Raw genomic sequence first — 18,534 nt, 5'->3', positions numbered from 1 at the left:
GGATTTGTCTTCTTATAGTCTGAGCCTGATCCGAGTCACTGTAAATGAAGAAAAGACAGGGAAAGTTTGGGAACCTTCAACAGGTGTTTTATTTGAGGTCTCACCTCTGTTTTTTCTCTATTGCAGCTGGCGGACAGCAGCCCGGTGCCAGTGGTTCTCTACAGCGTGCCGGCAAACACGGGGCTGGAGCTGCCACTGGACGCTGTGGTGGAGCTTTCTCAGCACCCAAACATCCTAGGTGTTAAAGACAGTGGGGGAGATGTAAGAAACACTTAAACTTAAGCTTTTCTTCTTTTTTTCTCTCAGTGTAGTCTGTGAGTCATGAAGAAATCGATCAGCGCAATGCAAGTGAAACAGTATCTCTGCGTATGTCAAGCAGCCACTCCAACGCTGCTTGATCTAGCAGAGCCACAGATCTCCATGTAATTTGATTTGAATTCCTTTTACAAGATTATACTTGATAATAAACTGACGGAACCAGACAACATCTCATGAGATGAGACTCTGAAAAGTCGGGAATAAAATTGATTTAGCCAGGCCACGTTTTACCTGGCCAGGAAAGTGAGTGAAACTGGCGAGGAGAAAAGCTTCTTTCAAGAACTAGTGTCGTGATTTCCAGTCGAAAAGGATGTAAGCCACACCACCTAAACCCCAGTGACCTCACCAGCACTAATCTGACTTTTGTTTTTCTTTTCCATCCTCTGCATTTTATCTGGACAGAAAAATCAAACAAAGTGGAAAAAAGTTTGCATTTTGTGCAACTATGCAATCAGACAGCGCACGGTGTTCCTGTTGTTTTTCAGTAATCTAACTGCTGCAAAGAGAAGAGAAAAGAGTGGAGACTCCTGAAGAACCTAAAACTAAAGCGTGTGTAGTTTTATCCCGCAGGGTTGATTGCAGGGTTACGCGTCTGGGAAAAAAAAGGACAGTTTGCTCTTGTCGAGCTCTTAATACCGTTTTGTCTGTGTGGGAAGTGTTTGCAAGAAGTTGCAAATGGATTTCTGATTTGGGAAATAACATGTTTGTCCACTCGCTGGGAGACTGGAGTGTGGGTGTAGTTCAAGTACAGAGCAGCCCTGCTCAGTTGTAGGCGTGATGAGGACAAACACAGAAAACAAGGGGTGATGGGTCAGATTCAGGGAAGCAGACAAGTTGGAGAAAGATTTTTTAGAACTTGAGAGACAAACACATTTGCTGAGCATGCATGAGCCAGCTCTTGTTATTTGGCACAGATTGTTTCAGCTCATTAAACCTCTGTATTTTGTGTTCAAAGAGAATTTGACCAGGGTTTACAGGGAGGGGACAGTTTCTCCCAACCCCCAGATTCTGCTAACCTCAGCTGACTGTTATGTTTGTTATGTTTTCAAACACGTGTCTAGCTAACAAGAATGTTGCAGAGTGCCCTCTTGTGGGCAAAATATGCAGTATCGGCATCTCTGAAAGTGTGTTTCTCATGTCTGTTCTTTAGTTTTTCAATTTAAATGCATGAGGCATTTAAAAGATTTATACTGATATTAGCTGATACTAGCTTGGCAGATGGCTAATATGAGCCATGCCAATGCATCATACTGACTTTATGGTATGTTTCACATCAACAATTTTAACCTGCAAACTAAATGGTAACTAAAGCGACCAGCTTAAAGGAACCTCATTGCATTTTTTTTATAGAAAATCAAAATTATGCTATTTCTATTCTCAGCCAAGAGAAGAAGAAGTATCCAAACCCCTTTTTACCACTCCATCTTTTTATTACAGCTTTATTTCCCTGCAGTCTTCTCTTCCCACATTGCTGTGTATCATTTGATGTAGTGACCACCTGCAGATTAGAAGATGACTGTGAAACCGTTGGCAAGAATGTTTAGTGTGTGTGTGTGTGTGTGTGTGTGTGTGTGTGTGTGTGTGTGTGTGTGTGACAGACAAACACTGTCCTCCTGGGTATAAACAAGATTAACAGGAATGCACTCATCACAGCAAAACACATACATCATGTAGCTGAGTGAAATATACAATATTTTGCTTTGAAATATAACAGAACTTGTTCAGTTAGATCCCTTTTATTTCTATAGCACCACTTCACAAAAACAATTAACTCTGCAAATGGTGCAAACTAGAGGAGAAAGTACACATAAGTTGATGGCATGCAGTAGTGGTACATTTACACATGGGGAGTAAATAGAGGAGAGGGGAGGAGAGGTGCTCAGGGCATAATCCCAGCAGTCTGAGCCTATAGCAGGATAACTACAGAGTGGTTCAGGGTACAGTTCAGTACCATACCATAGCACTTTATTTATAAGGCACTTTTAAAACAATAACAGGGCTGACCAATGTGCTGTACAATAACACAAAATATAAAAGACAAACACATGACAGAAGGTAAAAGATGTAGAAAAACAAAAGAGCTGTTGAAGTTAAACAAGAAACGAGTACATAAATGTAACATAGACATCTCACACTGGGTCGAAGGCCAGGGAGTAAAAGTGTGTATTTAAATGAGATTTCAAAAACGGTGAGCGAAGGAGCATGCTTCACATGCAGTGGAAAATCATTCCACAATTTTGGAGCCACAACTGCAAAAACCCTGTCATCTCTGAGTTTACGTTCCGTCTTTGGAATAAGCAAAAGCATCTGGTCTGCTGACCTGAGAGAACGAGGCGGGACGTAAAGGTTCTCCAGCTCGGACTGATCTAATGGGGCACAACCATTAAGAGACTTAAAGACAAATAAAAGGATTTTAAACTGAATTCATAAACAAATTGGAATCTAGTGAAGGGACGCTAAAATTGGAGTGATGTGCTCTCACTTGCTTGTGCCAGATAAAAAAATTAGCAGTGATGTTTTTTGCACTAGCTGATTACGATGAAAGGTGCATGATAGTAATCGAGACGAGAAGCTATAAACTCATGTATTAATGTTTCAAGGTTGAGTTTGGCTAGAAGAGACTTGACCTTTGACAGTTGCCTCAGTTGGAAAAAGCAGGATTTTAACACTGCATTCACATGAGGATTGAGAAGTAATAAATGCATGAACTAGTTTTTCAGTGTCACTCTGAGACAGGATAGACAGAATTTCAGAGATATTGCACAAATGGAAGAAAGCAGTCCTGTATATTTGTTATAACAATAGTGTATGCTAGTGTAAGTAGCAGAAACTCGAAACTATGTAAACTAATAAATAAAGCACAAGTATCCAAGATTTCTACATAAACATACTGGCAGTAAGTGTTTCGTAACACAAACAAACCTTTAGAGTGAAGTATTACTTCAAAGGCGCTCTTAGACTTGGCCTGGAGATGTCATTAGTGAATAAAATCATTGCTCTTTAATTACTTTCTTTCAGTTCTATTTTAGAAGCAGCTTGATTGCAGCAATTGCATTTTCAAGCAGATGTAGTGATGCTGATGACTGACAGCAGATCTGAGAAGGATGGAAGAAAATAAATACAATATGTTGAAGGTAAAACCCGAGGTTTCAGTACATCTAGTAGTTTAGTAGCTTGTTTTTTCAGTCACAGATGCCCAATTCAATCCTGCTTAAGACATTTCACAGTCTTTCCTGATTGCCAATCTGAAATCTGATTTAAATGTTTGAAAAGGCACTCGACTCTTTCGAAGAGTTTCTGTTATTCTTGTCATGTACTTAAGTTATTTACTGCTTTCACATATCCCCTCACTGGCATTATTAAGGTTTCATTTCATCTTACTTCATCTTCTTTAATCTGATTCCTTCTGCCTACACAGTGGGTGTTTTACTAAGAGTCTGTGTGTCTCCTGTGCACGCAAAATGTGTGAATCTACTGAGCAGTATGATGTCATTGCTATCTTGGCACGACAAACCTGTCTGCGCAGTCCAAACAATTATCTCCTCTAAGTGGAGTAATTAAAACAACAATATTATTATTTATCCCAGTAAGAGAGAGTTGGAGGCAATTAAAGTCACGTCTTAAGAAGCCATGGACACTCAAATAAGACATAATGAGACGTAACAAATCTTTTCATCTGTAGTTATAAAAACGTTTAATGGATTGAAATGGAATCTTGCCATGCTGTCACTGAAATTCAAACTATGTACTGTCAGAAAAGTAACAACTGGATGTGATGAGGGTTTAATGGTTTTTTTTAATACATTTAAGATAGAACCGTCAACAGCTTTAACTTTAAAGCTGATGATAGTCACAAAGTTTCTACATTAAAATTCAATCAAAGTTGCTTGAGTCCTTGTGACCATGTGATTGCTGATAAATCAAAGGGGGTGCACTTCGGGATAGGAAGTAGCTTCTTAGCTTGAGATGAATCTGATACCGTTAAAGAAAGAAAAAAAGAGTAAAAATTTAAATTTTAAAAAAAGCTCTTCTTTGTTTAAATGTATATAACTGACGCAGATAAGCGATAACTTCAACTTTATGTTACGCCCCAGTCTAGGGGTACAGGAACGCAACACAAGTTTGAAAGAATTGCCCCGCCCTGGTCCCCAAAACCATACACAAAGGGAAACCAATTTCTTAGTGAATCGTGATTTATTTTTCTGCACTGCAAAAATGAAGCTCCGGGGTGAACAAAGGCCAAAATAACAAACAAAACAAGCTAAGTCAGGAGGAGGTGTTATCTACAACCCTATGTGAAATCAAATATCAAACAAAAGACAAGCGCTACACCTAACTCCCTAACTGAAATAAACAGGAGAAAACAGTGCAAGGAAAAACAATAAGGCAGCTCACCCCTTCTGTTGCAGTGCTATTTACAAGGCTATTTACAATGAAAACTAATGTACACACTATATACAAAACTCCAAAAAAGTCGCACAAAAGTCTCAGGTTTTGGAGGCCAGGGTCAGGTCTGCTGCTGCTGTCAGTGGCTGCCCCGGGACAACTGCTGGTGAGGGATTTGAATGAAGATCACATGGCCAGGGGACCAATCAGCAGCCGTCAGCTCATCCACTCCGGGACCTGCAAAGACTTAAAGGCACAGACAACAACAGCCACCAAAACAGATTATGGACAGGGCCATAACACCCCCCTTCCCAAGACCAAACATCTCCCCTAAAGATGTTTGGCGCTTAGGGGTTCCGAAAACCACGAGACAGCGCATCTGCCAGTACATTCTCTGTCCCTTTTTTGTGATGGATCTCCAGATTGAAATCTTGTACTAAGAGGGACCATCTCATGAGCCTTTGGTTAGAATTTTGCATTCGGGTCAAAAACACGAGGGGGTTGTGGTCTGTGTAAACAATGACAGGTGCTGAACTGGAACCGACATAGACCTCGAAATGCTGTAGAGCAAGCAATAGAGAGAGAGAGGGCTTCTTTTTCAATTGGTCTAGGCGTATGATTCTCGCTTGGGGTGCGAGAGGTCCCGGGATTGCCTTCGCTGGGGGGTCCGGGGACTGCCCCAGCCTTTGTCGTCTGCTGGAGGGTCCGAAGGAGGGACAGCTTCGGCCTTCTGTCTTCGCTGGAGGGCCCGGGGACCGCTCCAGCCTTCATCCGCCTTCGTTGGAGGGTCCGTGGGACCACTCCAGCCTTCGTGGTCTGCTGGAGGGTCAGGGGGACCGCTCCAGCCTCCATCAGTTTCATCTGCCTCCGCTGGAGGGTCCGTGGGACCGCTTCAGTCTTCATTTGCCTTCGCTGGGGGGTCCGAGGGACCGCCTCAGCCTTCGTCGTCTGCTTGAGGGTCCGTGGGACCGCTCCAGCCTTCATCCGCCTTCGCTGGAGGGTCCGTGGGACCGCTCCAGCCTTCGTCGTCTGCTGGAGGGTCAGTGGGACCGCTCCAGCCTTCATCAGCTTCGTCTGCCTTCGCTTCAGCCTTCGTTTGTCTGAATCAAACTTTTCACTTGGGGTTACATGTTTGATTTTTGGGTGGGGGGGAAATGTTACGTTTCGGTGTTGTCAGTTTTTTGTTTTTTTGCGTGACTGTCATGTATTTCCTGCTTTACTTTGAAAGTCTGTGTTATCTTAGTGTGTTCAGTTTACGTTTCCTTGTCTCGTCAGGTCTAATTTGCCCCAGCTGTGTTTCCCTCCTGTGGTCCATTCCCTGATTGCTCCTTCTATGTATTTAAGCCTTGTGTTTCAGTATGTCATGGTCGCGATCTCCCCCGTGTTGTAAATAGTTTGGTGTTTTTGTTGTAAATAAATAGTCTGTTGTAAATAGTTGTGAATGGGTTTGTTAATACTTTCGTTTGAGACACCTTCGTTTTGGGATTTTGGTGGAGAGCCTTCGTGGTTTTATTTTCCTTATCTTTGTTTTTCTACGTTGCACCCCGGTTGCCTAGGCCGGGGTGTAACAATATAACTGACGCAGATAAGCGATAACTTCAACTTGACATGAATTGTGCTTTAGTGGCAAATCTACGTTGTAACGATGGACACAGAACACACAGCTATGTTTACCACCTATAGGTATTATTAAAATTCAATCTTTCGATGCCTTAATCTTTCTGTACATATTACGTTCTTACAGTCCTTATTTTACAAAGATGGGGTTTGAAAGAAGTACAGTGGAACCCCATTTAACGAAAAGTTCAAGTTACGAAGGGACTTAACGGCAATATTTCTGCCCGTGTTACGGCAAAATGCCCGTGTAACAAAATCCTCTGGCTCTGATTGGCTGAGCCCAGAATGCCTACAATGCCCAGAATGCCTTCCGAATCATGTGACAACCCCCTTGGCTTTCGTACTTGCGCTTCGCTGTTCCACTTGAACGACGTATTGTTGTTGCAGTTAGAAATTAGCCTATAGCCTATCGTTCACTCAAAAGGCACGATGGATGCTTCAGCTTACGAAAATTTTCAATTTACGAATTAATTTCGTAAGTCGGGGTTCTACTGTATCCATGATTGTGTTCTCCGTTTACATGAGTATTTTCAGTATTTTCTATTCGTTCTACATCCCTCTTGCTGCACATGGGCGCATCCACTTGGTGTGCTTAACTTTTATACTCTTCTTTTTCTTTTGGAAACAAAATTTAGACATCAGTATTTGATTGTGGCTGTTTCTTCTTTAGTTTGTTAGACCACAAATTATTTTCAGGCTTTGACAAGTACCTATCAATAGTTAGCAACATGGCTAATGCTAGCAGTATTTTCTCTCACCCCAACTGGTCCCAGCAGATGGCCCCGCCCCTCCCTGAGCCTGGTTCTGCCTGAGGTTTCTTCCTGTTAAAAGGGAGTTTTTCCTTCCCACTGTCGCCAAAGTGCTTGCTCATAGGGGGTCATTTGATTGTTGGGTTTCTCCCTGTATGTATTATTGTAGGGTCTACCTTACGATATAAAGTGCCTTGAGGTGACTGTTGTTGTGATTTGGTGCTGTATAAAAAAAAAAAGAAGATAGAATTGAATTGAATTTCTATTTTATAAGCCAATGCAAAATTGAAAGAACCTCAGAGATGTATTCCTGTGGTATGCTGTGGCTGTATGATGATGCTAAGTTGGTTAACAAGCAGATAAGTCTTACTGATGGAGTAAACATAAAGCTAGCTTTCTGTTATGAAGCCCCTTTAAGCCTAAAGATCTCTTCACTGAGTATTTCATAGGTGTCAAACTCTGGCCCGCAGCCTAATTACATTTGGTCCGCGAAGCCATACCAAATTACTATTAGAGCTGGCCTACTGGTATTATACAGCTAATATATATATATTTTTAGTATTAAGCTTTGCTTGTTCCATATTCAGTTTTTCAGCAAAACATGTTTAAGTCCATAAGAAAAGATTCATTCTGATATCTAGAGAAATAAATATATTTCAATAAATATTAACGTTAGCCCGCGACTTTGTTCCAGTTTTGAATTTTGGCCCACTGTGTATTTGAGTTTGACACCCCTGGAGTATGTACTTGTACCAGATTAACCCTTGATCTGTCCTAACTCCTATTACTCTCTTTTCTTTCTTTTTCTCTTTCCTCTGATAAAGCGGCTTTTTGCATCTGCCATGCCAGGTAATCAAAGATATCAATCAGGGTCTCTGACATTAAAACTACACATATATATAGGCTATATCTATACATAGTTTTTTTACACCCATTATAAAGAAGAAACATAATTAATTTCATAATAAAAGGTTAAATCAAAAAATGCTATAAAATGAGCTGTAAAGTAGTCCAATGTTTGCAATATATATATATCAAAATAAATTGAAAACATTTTTATACATAAAGTACATAAGTACATCCTAGTACATTAGTTTATTTGATTTTTTTACATAACTGACCAAGAACATATTTGATTGTGTTTAAAAAAAAAATGTCTTCATATAAAGCTGATATACAATATATGACCTCATATTTCATAGTCATTTCCATGTTGATAAAAAAACAGAAAAAGGGCGCTTTTATAACACCTGTAAATCCATTCAGTGAGAATCACAGGTACGAGATTAAGAGCCAAGTGTTAATCGGCACAGGGTATGGGGTGAGCTGCTTCATTCAAAGATCTGACATGTATGATCTTGACTTTGTTATTGAAAGCTGTTCTGTCATCATGTTCAGATCTTATGAGAGCTCGAAGGCCTTCAGAATAAAAGGCTATGGATATTTTTTAGTCTGATCCAGGTTTAAAAGATTTCTGAATGATCTGAAATAAAGCATAAAATTATCTACAATTGACATAATTTTCAGATGAAATTAGCGGCAAAGTCAGCCCAAGAGTAGAGTGTTTGATGCAAAAAAAAAAAAAATCTCCAGAAACCTTCAAATTGTGTTAAGGCGTCTGCAGGCAACGACTGGAAGAGATGTCAAAGTTCATATATCTGCAATCAGAAAGAGACTGCACAAGTTTGACCTGCGTGTGAAGCATACCAGAAAAAGTCTTTGCTATCCAAAAAGAACATCAGAGCAAAGCTCTGCTAGTCTGAGGCTTTTTCAAGCAATATGCTTTGAATGGACTGTTAAAGATAGAACTGTTTAATCGACAGGAACAGATTTTATGAGGATGAGAAGAAACTCATGCCAGCTTGTAGCCACTGATTTAAGCATATATTATGCATTCTGTCAAAGACGCTTACTAAAATGTGAAGTTATCTGTGTGAAAGTTGAAGTCGAACCAGAAGTCACTCTTTCAACCACATAACGATCCTGAGCACAATAGAAACACCACCAAGGAATGGCTCAAAGCAAGTAAATTGAGGGTTATGGAATGGCTGATTCGAAGCCCAGATTCAAAGCAGATTGAAACATTGAAGAAAGCAGTGTGTGCATGAAAACTCTCAAACATTTTGCAAGTGAAAGTATTTGCCCTTTTGAACAGCTAAAAGAAGCCATCTATGCTGTCGGCATGACTAATAGCTTGTGAACACAGTTTTTTTTTCTTTTTCCTCAGAAGAACGTCTGAAAATCTCTACATGTTGATATTTCTATCAAATAAAATATAGAAAAAGCATGACTATTTTGACTATATTAAAGAGACTTTTTTCTGTTATTTTCAATCAGATTCATGGATATGAACCCAAACAACATTGAGCTCTGCACCACATTTAATAAGTTCCCCAGCAAAATGAGCTGAATAAACAATGAGCAGTTGTTAAGCTAGGGGAAAACAAACAAAGTGACAGGCATAGAGATTTCTGACATTAATAAGGTAAGACCTGAACCTTTAACAAAAGCTCCAGCAGATCAGCCACCTGTACAGCTCATACTGCAGAGGGTTAAATCTCCCCATGCCCTCGTGTTAGATCATAGGCTAATGACAATAATAAGAAGGGTTAAAAGAAAAGAAAAGAAAATGACTGTGTTTTAGGGCAGACTGCAGCCTTGCAGCAATTTTGCTTTTCCATTGAGGACCTGCCTCTAAATAGCCAGAGTGCCCGAGCCTTCAGGAGGCCAGCAGGGGCTCCTGCAGCCTGCCTGACTGACTGATCAACTGCAGTCCTCTTGTTTGAAATTAATAATATGGAGAAACTGATTGGCAGTCTCTGGTTAAAAATAGAAGCTCCTTGGTAACACGGATGGAGGGTGTGGGTTTTCCCTGTGGAGCGTTCAGCTTCATGCACAGAGCAACCACAGAGTTGTCTAATGCTCCCTTTGAACACTTCAGGTTATTTGGATTCTGCACTTCATATCTGGATTGACAAAAGAGAATTAAAAGAGGCGAAACAAAATGGGGAGCTCATCAGTTATTCATGAGCTTCTCCCATCCTCCGCCTCCTTCTGCTTCCCATCTTTTGAAGTTCATTCCTCTTTTTTAATTCTCACTTGGAACTTGTCTGTTTCCCTCTCTCTCCTTCTCCTCCCCCTTCTGTTTTGGATCTTCAGCGATCCCCTCCTCTAAAAACCTCGACCATGTGTAGAGACTGTGCTTCTCTCAATTCAAGCGATTTGTTTACCCCTGTGAGATGTTGGGTTTGTCGTCTCTTGTGACAGCCTCCCCTGGGATTAAGAAACTATAACCGATATTAGTCCTGCTGCAAAAAGAGGAGTGATAACAATGAAACCATTCTGATTTTTACTTCCTCTTCCCCTTCTGTTTATTTTTTTTTTTAACTTGTTCTGCAGATCACACGGATCGGCCTGATTGTCCATAAAACCAAGGCGCAGGATTTCCAGGTTTTAGCGGGCTCGGCTGGGTTTTTAATGGCAGCCTATTGTGTGGGTAAGAAATCTAATACAAGGACTGCTGTTCCTCACAGAGATGCACTGGCACCATTTACTTGTTAAAGTGAAAATATAGGAAAAAAGTGGATTTTAGGTTCCTTTTTCCACAAGAACAAGTGTAAAAACACTAATAATAATAATCATTTATGAATATTTGTTTCTGATAAAAGATCATCTCTGCTTTCTGGCAGGATTTGACTACATCTCAGGCCACTTAGACTTACTCTATATGTGTTTTTTTTCTTTTTAGGACTGTTGCTATATCAGATTATTGGTATGTCGGTAAAAGTATCCATTTCTGAGATTTTGTTACAGCATATGAAATAATATTGTGTTACATAGGATGGTAGCATGTGTTAAGAAAGTGGTAGGAAAGATTTTTAGAAAATGAATTAAAAATGATTGAAGAGATGTGCGAAAAAGAACATTTCTCATCGTTTTCTGTGTTTTTAACACATTTCATGTTTTTTTTTAAACCAGAATTATCTTCTCTACGACATCGTGACTCTTCTGTGGATGAAATTTGCCCATTGTGTTTTTCAGGGAAGAAAGTAATTTATATTTGTGAGAGACATATAAACCTGTCTCAGTCAGTTTTCTAGGTTTGTAGAGGCGTAACCTCAAAAACACCGATAGATAGAACTTTATTAATCCCACAAGGGAAATTGTGCATCAATTAGACCACACGCTAATACAACAGGAGACAAATACAAAACAGTTAACCTATCCTTTTTAATAAGAATGAGCCAACACAAACAGACACTGAAAATACACAGAAGCTGCAACAATACAAAATCACTTGTGCATATTTTAGCTAGTACTTCAGTATTTAGCAGTAGCTCTGTTTCCTTTTGTCTCTCGCATCCATCTTCCCTTTGACCGTGCATTACTCCAGGGACTTGTCTAACATATTGTGCAGAGAGGCAGGTAAGTACTGGATGCCTTGCAGAGTGAGCGGGAGAGAGGGCTATCAGCAGCATGCTGTGCAAGTGTCTTTGAGGTGCACACTCACCCGCTACAGATGAGAGCATGAAGTCTACTGCATCATCAGATTAATGACTGATGTGTGGATCCTCAGAGGTCCTTCCACTCATTCCTGCTTTTTAGAAATATGCTGCTCAAATTCAAGACAGATCAAAGGGAGCTCGCCCTGTCTCCCTGATTGTCCTGGAATTACAGTGCTGACGCCATACGTCCTAAACATGCTCATACAATAAATTCCTAAATCACACAGTAATGGCTTAAAATGGGATGTCCTTGTTATTTGTCCTTATTTAACACTTGTTATTGATTTCTAATTGATTTATTCTACTTTCCAGCTAGTACAGCTGCACTTTTCTGCCCTCCCTCAGCATACAGCTGCACAGCCACATAGAATTTGAATAGTTTGTGTCGATTACAACACAGGAAGACGTTTAAAACTGTTGTAAAGGACCATAAATAAGTGGTCAATAATGATTACGGAAAATCACAAAAATAAGATGAGATGCCATATGTGGAGCAACTTCCTGATAAGCAGGTCTGAGGCACACAAGCTCCTTACTACCACAGACCTGGAAAGAGGACGGGCAAACACAAATACACAACCATTCAAGCCCACAGAGAAAAGGAGGCTATCGCACAAAGGAAAGGGAGAGGAATGAGAGGCGAAGCTAGGTCTCTTAGAGCATCTGGATGCAACACATCTGACAGGCAGGGGAGAAAGGCTGCATGATTCATTATACGTGGCTTGCAAAAGTATTCGCCCCCCTTGAATTTTCCCACATTTTGTCACATTACAGCCACAAACATGAATCAATTTTATTGGAATTCCACGTGAAAGACCAACACAAAGTGGTGCACATGTGAGAAGTGGAACGAACATCAAACATGATTCCAAACATTTTTTACAAATAAATAACTGCAAAGTGGGGTGTGCGTAATTATTCAGCCCCCCGAGTCAATACTGTAGAACCACCTTTTGCTGCAATTACAGCTGCCAGTCTTTTAGGGTCTGTCTCTACCAGCTTTGCACACCTAGAGACTAAAATCTTTGCCCATTCTTCTTTGCAAAACAGCTCCAGCTCAGTCAGATTAGATGGACAGCGTTTGTGAACAGCAGTTTTCAGATCTTGCCACAGATTCTCGATTGGATTTAGATCTGGACTTTGACTGGGCCATTCTAACACATGGATATGTTTTGTTTTAAACCACTCCATTGTTGCCCTGGCTTTATGTTCAGGGTCGTTGTCCTGCTGGAGAGAAGCACCTCCAGAGCACGATGCTGCCACCACCACTTTTTCAAATCACTTTCAAATCACTTTTTTTTTTTATTGTCACATCACATGTGCAGGCACACTGGCACAGCACATGCGAGTGAAATTCTTGTGTGCGAGCCCCACAAGCAACAGAGATGTGCAAACACAACAACACAAACGAGCAAAATACAAGAATGGCCAACCTGAAACTAATAAATATATGTACAATATATAATAGTGTATGCATTTCTGGATGTGTATACTAAATATTTTCCTACGTGTGTGTGTGTGTGTGTGTGTGTATACACATTTTTACAAATTAAATAGTAAAAAAAAAAAAAATAATAATAATAATAATAAAATATATAAAATATACAGATATACAGAATACACCATATTTGACAGTGGGGATGGTGTGTTCAGAGTGATGTGCAGTGTTAGTTTTCCGCCACATATAGCCAAAAAGTTCCATGTTGGTCTCATCTGACCAGAGCACCTTCTTCCACATGTTTGCTGTGTCCCCCACATGGCTTGTGGCAAACTGCAAACGGGACTTCTTATGGTTTTCTGTTAACAATGGCTTTCTTCTTGCCAGTCTTCCATAAAGGCCAACTTTGTGCAGTGCACGACTAATAGTTGTCCTATGGACAGATTCCCCCACCTGAGCTGTAGATCTCTGCAGCTCGTCCAGAGTCACCATGGGCCTCTTGGCTGCATTTCTGATCAGCGCTCTCCTTGTTCGGCCTGTGAGTTTAGGTGGACGGCCTTGTCTTGGTAGGTTTACAGTTGTGCCATACTCCTTCCATTTCTGAATGATCGCTTGAACAGTGCTCCGTGGGATGTTCAAGGCTTGGGAAATCTTTGTGTAGCCTAAGCCTACTTTAAATGTCTCAATAACTTTATCCCTTCATGGTGTTGTTGCTCCCAATATTCTCTTAGACAACCTTTGAGGCTGTCACAGAGCAGCTGTATTTGTACTGACATTAGATTACACACAAGTGCACTCTATTTAGTCATTAGCACTCATCAGGCAATGTCTATGGGCAACTGACTGCACTCAGACCAAAGGGGGCTGAATAATTATGCACACCCCACTTTGCAGTTATTTATTTGTAAAAAAATGTTTGGAATCATGTAGGATTTTTGTTCCACTTCTCACGTGTACACCACTTTGTATTAAGATAAGATAAGATAACTCTTTATTGTCATTGCACAGTCATACATAGTACAATAGTACAATGAGATTGAAAAACTGCCCTACGTCGGCACTACATATAACACAACACGACACGATATGACACATCACAACGCAACACAAACAACAGTATATTAACTTAGTAATAAAAAAAGAAGAAGTGTATGTGTATTGCACACTGTTATTATTGCACATTATTGGTCTTTAATGTGGAATTCCAATAAAATTGATTAATGTTTGTGGCTGTAATGTGACAAAATGTGGGAAAGTTCAAGGGGGCTGAATACTTTTGCAAGCCACTGTATATGTAACAGTTAACCCAGCTGCAAATTACAGATAGTTAATATAATCAATAATATTGTATTGTAACACTTTGGCTTAAAGCAGATGGTAGCAATGAAGTAAAACACTGAATTCATACAGAAACACAAAACAACTGTGAGAAATGTTGCTTGTCAGTGTTGCTTTTCTAACCGATCTCACCAAATGATGGATGTAACAGCTGCTTTGTGTGTAGTACGTACACAGTAAAATGCCCACCATTTTATTGTGTGTCCAGATTCTAAGTGTTCCAAATCTACTTTCACAAACATTCGACAATGTGCCCCAGAGGCATTCGCTACCTTCTGCTTAATAGCCCACAGTATGCTTTAGAGCTGTGAAAATTACAGTTGTTTCACTAATAACACAAAATGACAAATTGCCCCTAGAAAACAGTAAAAGGCACAGGCTTGTGTATTTGACTCGTAAGCTGCGTTTCACATGAACCAACCAATCAGGACTCGAGTAACTGTGCCATTGTTAGCAAGAGTAGGAACAAATCAGCTGGAATCTGATTGGATCATCAGAGGCAGAAGGCAGAAAAGATTTCAGATATTTAAAAACTGAAATAATTGAAATTGAAAATGTCCTATTGTTACACTGTCCAGTAGGGGACACAGTGTTTCTATGTAAAGCCACATTGAGATGAGTTTTTATTTTATGCTTCAGCTTTCACGTTAAACTTTATATCTGACTTTCATGACTCTCACCTTTCCCTCCGTGTAAGGTTGCTCAAAGCCAGTTTCTGAAAAATAACCCTGGACAGCACAGCAAGCAAACACAGGAAACTCAAGGAACCATGCAATCATGTCTATATTTTTCACAAGTTGTTGAGCCTAAATCCATATTTCTTCAGGATCAAAGAGCCTGGAAGCACAGAAGGGTTATCTGCATCCAACATTCAAGACACCAGCCCTGTGGTATCTTCTTATTTATATCTTAGCTGTGTGCAAAACACCTACAAACAACAACAACGTTACTAGTTACTCTCTGCCCTATCAGTTTTTTCACACAACTATTTAAAATAAATCAATTTGGTGTTTTCTCACCCAGTGGAGAGGCACATAAGCTTCACTAAATTGTAAAGCAGCAGCAATATCAAGTAAAGTACCTTCTACCTTTTTCATATGCTGGCCACGTACAGTGTACTGTAAACTCGGATTAGATGACACACCTGGGAATGGACATCAGTATGATGCTCAAGAACCTAATGAGTCATGTTCTCCCACCACCAGCCCCGTCAAACACACTAATACACAGACACACACACTCCCTCTCTCCGATGGTTCTCTGATCTTTGGTCCTTGACATGTTGTCATATATACAGAATTTGTCTTGTGAGTAAACGTGTGCGTGAAAGTGATGAAGGCAACACAGAACGAGTTATATGAGAAAGTCTCCGCACAATTTATTTTTTTTGTCCAAATGAATTCTGTCAGTAACCCTAACAAAGAAGCATGTCGGTCCGTTTTAAACTTTAAAGAGACAGGACTGCTCACATCTAAATCCTCCATGCATGGGTTGCATGCAAACATATTATATGCTCTGCTGGCCATAGTTTCTAATTCTGCTGACTTTTAGCTATAGAGACATAAAGTGAAACCATTACATTGTTCAACTGAGTTTGAATCCTCATTAAAAATATTACCTTAGCACAAGTAATAAAAAAAAAGGATCCAGCTCCAATTGTGAAGATTTAACCTTCTTTTTTAGCTTCAGCAAACACTTTTCCCACCATCTAGCCTTGATTGCTGAACCCTCTCTAGCTTGATAGAGCGCCGCGCTAAAGAATGGAGAGCACTAAGGTGGAAGAGTTTAGATTTACAGGTCAAAAATCATTAAAGGATAATCTGCATGAATAAGAAAAACACTACTTACAATTTTTAATTGAACATTAATAAAGTCACCATTAATTGAAATGGTGACTTTATTATAGTAAATTTTAATTAGTGTGAAACGCACATTTCATTGTGGATCGTTTTCACTGTGACTTAGTCTGCATCAGTTTAGCCTTCAGTCCTTCGGTGGAGAAGCTTCCCCTCGCAGGCCTGCTTGTCTGTCTGTCAGCAGCCAACAGCAACACTAGACACACAGTTGTTGCCTGGGTTATCTATGTGGAAAAAAAAAAACAACTAATGAAAACAGAAAAGTCAGACAACCATCTCTAAAGTGATCATTGCCTTGTACTGACATACAATTGGAATGGAAAATCAGGACAGCTATACAATCAGGACAGTGATATATTAAAGTTGATATACTGAATGTTGGGTTTGTTCATTTCCATTTCTTTGAACACTAAATTCTACCCACAGATGCTATATTTAATATTTAAAACCCTCTGAAGGGGAAACAGAAAGAGACACGCGGCGATGTGGTGATGGAGAACACTGGCTCACAACTGATTGGGTGCTAAATATTTATTAGAGCTTTACCTTCACAGTCAGAGCCCAGACTGTCCACTAGCCATCAATCTTCAACCGTCAGCAACACGGAGACGAGCAAATTGCTTTATATGCGGACTAAACGCTGCACCGAGTGACTCCACACACAAAACGTGTCAAACCTCTGCCTTAAACATAGTTTAACAACAAGCTGTCAGCATACCATCTCACTCCTACATCAGGTTAGTTTGCAGAAATCTGAAGTGCCTATTGTTGACAACCTTTAAGGATTATGCTTGCAGCTAAAGACATCATTATGGCCTTAGTGTTTTCTGAGGTCTGAACTAGCGCCCCCCAAAAAGAAGGTTGCTTCTAGACTATTCTAGACTAAATGGTTGCAGTGAAAGTATCAAGTAGTCAAAGAGAAAAAGAGAGAAATATTTAAAAAATATCAATTTCGTGTTGGAGATTATTTTTTCTCCCTTTAAAAAATATCAATTTCGTGTTGGAGATTATTTTTTCTCCCTTCTAATAATCCTGTCACACTTCAGACTTTACTCTGTAACTACTGCAAAAAAAAAAAGGTCTGATATGATAAAACTTGTGGAAGTTGGCAGATCTGCTTTTCTTTGATTTTTGTCATAATTGCAAACAGGAAGTTATATCTGGCAAAAACTATTCTGGTTTCTTCCCTCTTTATAGATGAGGATTTTACAAACTAAGAGTATTTAAACTCAGAGGGTTAAAAAGATATCTCCTTGCATAACAGTTCCTAAAAAAAGAGATGAATGGAAAAGGGAAGAAGAAAAACTAATATATATATATATATATATATATATATATATATATATATATATATATATATATATATATATATATATTAGGGGTGCAACGATACACAAAATTCACGGTTCGGTTCGGTTCGATACTTTGGTGTCACGGTTCGATATTTTTTCGATACAAAAAAAATGTTCATGCATTTTTAATTTGTCATTTATTAAAATTATAAATATATATTTTAACTCAAAAGTACAGTTTTTAAATTTAACCCTAACCCTTGTGCATGTTTTTTATTTTGACTGCGGACCACTTATGTGCAGCCCTGGTTATTTAGCTCGTCATATCGCAGCCACAGAAATTCTTTTGTCCATGAAACCATAAAGCTGCTCTTTCGTTTTGCCTTATAGTCTGATTTGTCATAACTTCTCCGTTTTGTGGTAAGCTTTTCTTTGGCTGTCACTTCTTCACCCTGACCTGTCTTATTTGGCTCAGCAGAACTGAAATGCTTTTACACACGCACTCACATAAGCTCAGCGATTCTCTACGCGATCAACCTCTCACATGTTTAAGCTGCGGGAGATTTCACTTGTCATGTTTGCATAGTAAGCTAACGATTAATAAGACGATGTCAGAGGAATTGGTGCACAAATTTTCATCACTCACAGATCAGTGCTGTCGCTCTCTATACACAGTTCGCACGATTGCAAAGTGAAAGCAAAAAAACAAGCGCAAATTCAAACGCGATTTCAATATGTCACATATTGACAGTGGCTCACCCAATGACATAATTACCCAGCTACATTTCTGAAAGAATGCAAAAGCATTGACATATATTTTTCCTTCCTACAATAGCCCGACAGGCAGGGCAGAGATAGCCCCGGGACATCGGGCTAGCGATATTGCGAGCCCTGTATCTGATTGAGGAATTACTCATCTTTGGAAAAGAGAGTTTATTACAGAGAAATGTCTCTTTCCAAAATAAAAGCTATACTATCCGCTTCTTCTGGGCTATATTCTCAGCAGCATATTAAACATATCAGGTCTCCATAAGG

The 18,534-nt window shown here is 39.7% G+C and overlaps 1 protein-coding gene across 7 annotated transcripts in view; it reads left to right on the top strand.

The window, feature by feature from the left end:
* The window catches only part of hoga1 (4-hydroxy-2-oxoglutarate aldolase 1), a 67,756-nt gene that overhangs the window by 6,659 nt on the left and 42,563 nt on the right, over nucleotides 1–18,534 (top strand). For all 7 annotated transcript variants that reach the window (XM_026171947.2, XM_026171948.2, XM_026171946.2 and 4 more), the window contains exons 5-6: nucleotides 127–261; nucleotides 10,470–10,566. In XM_026171947.2, coding sequence (XP_026027732.2) covers nucleotides 127–261; nucleotides 10,470–10,566 — 232 coding nt within the window. The remainder of the gene's footprint in view (nucleotides 1–126; nucleotides 262–10,469; nucleotides 10,567–18,534) is intronic.

Source organism: Astatotilapia calliptera, chromosome 6 (genome assembly GCF_964374335.1).
Source record: "Astatotilapia calliptera chromosome 6, fAstCal68.1, whole genome shotgun sequence".
Taxonomy (NCBI): Eukaryota; Metazoa; Chordata; class Actinopteri; order Cichliformes; family Cichlidae; genus Astatotilapia; species Astatotilapia calliptera.
The sequence above is the reverse complement of the archived record's forward strand: the minus strand, read 5'-3'. Positions and strand labels throughout refer to the sequence as shown.